The sequence below is a fragment of the Phragmites australis genome, chromosome 3 (genome assembly GCF_958298935.1).
Source record: "Phragmites australis chromosome 3, lpPhrAust1.1, whole genome shotgun sequence".
Taxonomy (NCBI): domain Eukaryota; kingdom Viridiplantae; phylum Streptophyta; class Magnoliopsida; order Poales; family Poaceae; genus Phragmites; species Phragmites australis.
Window position 1 is genome coordinate 3,130,504 of NC_084923.1, and position 5,855 is coordinate 3,136,358.

Here is a 5,855-nt window from a genome sequence, read left to right on the forward strand (position 1 = left end):
TCCATGCTCAGAAACAGTAATTTCGCTAAGCGTCGAGCGCCTCTCTGAGCGGTAAGCAATCGCAAGCGCTAGCTGCAAGTTCCATCCTGATATGCAAAATCAGTGACTGCCGAGAAGCGTCTGGCCACATGTATTGCCTTGTGTTTCCTTCCGGGCCCATCTTTCAGTTGGCTACGGAATTTGACAAGGAAAGATCCAACCCCCCTGGCCCACCCGAGAACTTGGGATTTGACTCCATAATCCCAGATTCCCTTCCCACTCCATCTTATCCGTCCAATGAAAAGATCGAGCCCGGCCATAAAAGAAAAAAAAAGATCGAGCCCGGCCATAAAAGAAAAAAAAAGATCGAGCCCGGGATTCTCCTCCATCTCCAACCTCAGCCCAGACCCCAGGGGGACGCAACCACCCGTAGCCACTCACCGGCGACGGCGACCAACGCGCCCAATGGCTGCGTCCCTCCGCTCGCCGCCTCCCGTTCCTGCCGCCTTCCACCGCTCCCGCGCCATCGTCCGCGCTTCCTCCTCCTCCTCGTCATCGTCCGCGGTCTCGTCGTCGTCCGTGCCCAAGGCGCGCTTCGTCGCCCGCCGCTCCGAGTCCACCTCTGTCCAGGAGCTCTCCCGTCCCCTCGGTACCCACAATCTTCCTCCCAGTGCCCCCGCATCTCCAAAATCGCCTTACTTGCTTGCCGAGGGATCTCTCGTGCCTTGATTGCTTGCTTTTGCAGCGGAGTACATGAGCTTGCCGGCGAGCCAGTACTCGGTGCTGGACGCTGAGCGTATCGAGCGCGTCGACGAATCCACCTTCCGCTGCTACGTCTACCGGTTCCGCTTCTTCGCGCTCGAGGTCTGCCCCGTCCTCCTCGTCCGCGTCGACGAGGAGCCCAACGGATGCTGCATTCGCCTCCTCTCCTGCAAGGTACCGTGCGTGCAGTATGTCTATGTTGTGCTTCATCAATGGCGGCAGATATGATTCTTTTTCCGGAGCGGTGATCAGTGTCTCTAATCTGCAATTTTTTGGTCTTGCTTGCAGCTGGAGGGGTCACCGCTTGTGGAGGCACAAAATGATAAATTCTCAGGTAACGTTGGTTTCTGATGTTATCGCTATTCCGGATGCTGGACTAGATAGCCTGATTGCTGCTTGTTGTCAGTCACTGAACTTGGTCGATATTGTTGTACATTATGATCCGATCAATGCTCAAAGAAGCTGAGAACCCTTTTTTCACTGCGATGTCGGATAAATGGGTGATGATAAATTGCAATCATGAGGCTTTTGCCACAACGTATGAAATGTAAATTGGAAATATGCGCACAAAAAATGGCTGCTTGAAACAAATATGCTAGTTGGGATTCTGTTGTAGAAGAAAGTACTGAACTATCTCTATCTCTGACACGCACCGTGATGCTTACAACGGTTTGATTTCTCATTTTTGTTGCTAGTAATGGTCGATCGTTAGCTGCTGTGATCATGACTATATTGTTGAACAAAAAAAGGATATAGGAAAAGAATATCCCTCTCTTCCAACTCCTGCAAAGCTGTAAGGTTGCTTTGAATTGTTGATACATTAGTATTTATTAGAGGATATGGACTCTTAGTTGTATAAAATTGGTGTTCTGTTTCCTTTAAAAGAAAAAGTGCCTTTTTTTAATGACAATCTTGCGTTACCTTGCCACCGAACTCATCGAACTGAACTTCAGTCTTTCTGCATAAGCACGAAGGTACTTTTTTCTGTTCTTTGTGTGATGTGATGCTCTGCTTAGATAATACATTGTCATATCCTTGTAGATGTTAGCTATTGTTATAGAAACATTTCTTGACAATGTTCTTCTTGTTTCTTCTGTGATATATTATATATACTTCTATTAGGTTGTTGCACTTGTTTAACTCAATAATTTGTAAGAAAAGTTCATATGGTTTTGGAAGACAGAGAAAGGAAATTCTATGGTCGTTGTGGCATAACAATGGGTTTGCATGGTTGACTCTATATTAGCTCACCTAGCAATCTTTAATACATATGATCATAGTGGTCTTTCCATATTCTAAAATAAACTATTTAATCCTTGTTCCAGGAAATCATTGACATGATTTGCTGTGGGATGCAGCTTCCATGGTGAATAGGGTCTTCTGCAACAGCATTTCGCAAGATTCGACATTTCAACAGCTTACATCAGATACTACAATCGAGGTAATGCACTCTCAAGATCTCAGCTGACTTAGTTTAAGCAGCATTTAGAGTTCTTGAACACAATCAACTTATTATGATAATCTTCAGGTTGCAATTGATATACCGTTTCCATTTCGAGCAATACCAGTTGAAGCCATTGAATCAAGTGGCAGGCAAGTGCTTGAGCAGTTACTTCGAGTCATGCTCCCACGATTTCTGAAGCAGGTTAGTTTGCATTTATTTGATATGTTGCACCTATTTGTTTATTAGCCCCATTTTTGTGTGTTCAACCCATAGTCACTAGAATTCTGGGTCGACCGGGTTGAGGAACGGGGTCGAGGGACGCGGATCGACACCTGAGAAAAATAGGGTTCAAAGGGGGTATACCTCTTCGGGACAACAATTCGCGATACGGATCGATGATCCCGAGTATTCCGGGTCGATGACCTCGGGACGAAGCATCGGGTCGAGGGTTGCGAATCTAAATTTCTTTTTCCCCCTCATTTCACCTAACTATACTTTTGCATCAGAGATTCTTTTTTTTCTCATTTTACCTTTATCACATATATTTACCATATACCTACAAGGAGAGGATTAAAAAAATTAGTATCGTAATCACAAAATACATTCTTTTATAGATTGTACAGAGGACGAGATCATATGGAGGGAAATCTGCCGCCACTTAACATGCCAAAATTTCTCCTAGCTAATTAAAAAGGTAGCACGTGCCCCATGGGATAGTTGACTAATCCCATCTTTATCCAATCAGCCTTCTCCCCATGATCTCCTCCCTGCTCTTCCGTTCAGCATTGCTCCATCTTCCCGGGGGTGTCTAATTCGCGTGCGCGCGTTAGCAGGTCTGCTCGTGTGCAATTTTTGACAGCAAAACGACAATCGCGCGCGTTAGCAGGCCTCCTTCTTCCTCGTCTCCGGCGGCTCGCCCCGACCCCTCCCTCCTCGGCCTGCTCGTACTCCTCCTCCTTCTTCGGCGTGCTTGCCCCCGCCCCGCCCTCCTCCATCGTCTCCGGTGGCTCCCCGCCGCCGGATCCGCCACCGCCGCTCGCCGTCACGCTAACCTGGCGTTGCCGGGCAGTGGCTTTGCCAGCCCCGCCGCCGACACCGCCCACCGGCGGTCCTCCACCGCCCGGCCGGTGGCGCCCTCGTCGCTTGGCCTCAGTCGCCCCCTCCCCCCACCCGCCTCCCCCGCCTCACCGGCCGCCGCCCCAGACCTCCCTCTAGGCCCGCCGGGACCCCAAACCTAGAACCCTAACCCTAACAGACCTCCCTCGCCGGCTGCCGTCCGCTACTGACTCGGACACGGACGAGCGCACCACGACTTCCCAAGTTGCGTGCGTGCTCGTATTAGTCTTTTCGCATCTTCCTTCCCCGCATCCCCTCCCTTGCCTGGTCACGCCCATGCCAAGGAGCCTAAATCCAACGGCCTCCTCTGTCCCAAAGCTCCTCCACCTCCTCTGTTGGTTTTCCCCCTACTCATTTTGCTCCTCTGCAACCAGATTGAGCTCCAAACGGGCTGGATTGAGCTCTCATTCGCCGAATCCGGCGATAGGGGCCCAACTTATGCTCGCCGCGGTTGGATATGGAGGCCACGGTGGTGGAGGTCCATGCGGACCATGGATCCGGGCGGATCTTGTGGAGCTTGCCATCGGGAACTTCGAATCCATGACCACCTTCGAGAACATCTTCACCGGTTGGCTTTCCCGACCACGGGCAGAACCCATCGGCGACTCGTCCTCCTCGACCCTGTGTAGCAAAGGTGCGACGACCCTGCAACATTTGGGGCGTTGATCCCGTTCGACCCCGACCCTCGATTCGGGACGACGTTCCAGGGTCGGGGAACGCGGCATCAACCCGTATTAGGTGACTATGGTTCAACCTTCACTCTTTCTTCCAAGCTCTGGCACATGTTTCTTTTGGATACTAATTTAGATGATTTTGTGGTAGAATAAATCACGGATGGCTTGGTCTATGTATGAAATAAAATAATGTATAAGAATTTGAAAAGAAATTCTATTGCTGGATATCACCTCTCTCTTTATTAGAAATTGAACATTTTTGCATTTTATTTTAAAACACACTCCCATCAATTCAAGGTTGCTATATTTTACTTGTATCATATTCATATTTTTTTCCTGAAAAAAGGGTATCATATTCATCTATATATGAAGTTTCACAAATAGTTCAATTTTAGCTTTTCTTGAATCATATGCAAGCTAGACAAGCTAAAACGAATGTGTGATATACAAACTAGACTTATGCTGATTAACTACCAGCTATTAGTTTCTTGAGTTAACCACCATTAGGCGCACTGCTACTACATTTTGTTAGTGTCATATTCATCAATATTTACAGTCCAGTGAATGATTCAGCTTTAGTTTACTTGCTGCTTGTACTCTCATACATGAACGAGATGACCTAAAAGAAGAGCCATATATGACTCATATCTGTGTTTGATTGCGAGATGGGAGTATTTTGAGTCCAGAGTGGGCTTTTTCTTTTCTTTTTCTTTTTCTTTTTGCGAGGGGAGTCCAGAGATTGTTGTGAGCAACATTTTCTATATTTGGCCTTATAATTGTATTATTCTTCAACATTTTTTTTTCTTCCTTTCAGCTTGTCAAAGACTACCAAGCTTGGGCTTCCGGTGATTCTTCAAGGAAACCACTTGGTACCGGTGAAATATGAAGCTGCCCATTTCTTCCACTAGGCGTGATAGTACTTATTGGATTCAGTTATCGCCGCTTGATGGAACATATGGCAATCCTGCTCATACACCATCCATTTTGCTCATGGCAGTTTCTCCTTGTTGAACTCAGCCAATGCCTGCTGGTTTTCTGTTGCACTTCTACTGTCGTACGATCCTTGTGCTTCTTTATGGCCTTTGTCTGAAGATCCTTTGCACAGCTTATGGCTATGGAGTATGTACCATACAGAAGTTTGTAAACTAAGCATTAAATGTATATCATGGTATCTGAACAGTCTTTGCGTGCATATATATCTTTTTGTTTTAATGTTTTTGTAAGAATGTATCTAGTTAACCACTAATCGGAAGTGTAAACTGGTTCAAGGCTTGTTTTATCAGCATCTATAGTTGACGAAGAGCTGTTTGATGGAGTGAAGCTCCTCCGTAGACGGTACACTTAAGGAACGAAGAGAGATCATAATTTTGCCAACTAAAGAATATATTTTAATAACTCATGTCGCAAGATAAGATAAAGTACTAGTTCAACCATACTCTCTCCATAATAAACTATGTGCACCGAGCAGCCCAACTCATTTGTCAGCAACTCACGCCAGAAGTCCCAAAAAAGCTAAAAAAATATCACACATCATATCCTTCATCCTGATTCTCAACATGAGTAAATTCACACCATAACCTTCTCTGTAGTTCAACAAAAACATTATAACCTTCTACAAATACTGAATACACGATAAAATAATGTGTTTTTTCTGAAAATTGTGAAACCGTGAAGAACCGAAACCATGGTTACCCAAGAAGAGTAGAAGACGACCTATACGACGATTTTCCAATAACATGCGAATTTGAAAAATACCATCAAACATTACATATTATCGATGTTTTTATGATATGTGATTCTAAAATTATTCTCGTAGCAGATGACGTGTTTCTAATATAAATATGTTTGCACTGGTATCTACTTCCACGCGTCCCTTGCCC

General features: G+C 46.0%; 1 protein-coding gene across 1 annotated transcript; it reads left to right on the forward strand.

Annotated features, from left to right (window-relative positions):
• The first annotated feature begins 320 nt into the window (after positions 1–320).
• LOC133911586 (uncharacterized) lies at positions 321–5,169 on the forward strand. Its single transcript, XM_062353881.1, has 6 exons — positions 321–628; positions 725–915; positions 1,030–1,075; positions 2,100–2,182; positions 2,270–2,386; positions 4,790–5,169. Exons 1-6 carry the CDS (start codon positions 445–447, stop codon positions 4,859–4,861), a joined length of 693 nt encoding a protein of 230 aa, XP_062209865.1. The 5' UTR covers positions 321–444; the 3' UTR covers positions 4,862–5,169.
• Positions 5,170–5,855: the final 686 nt, after the last annotated feature.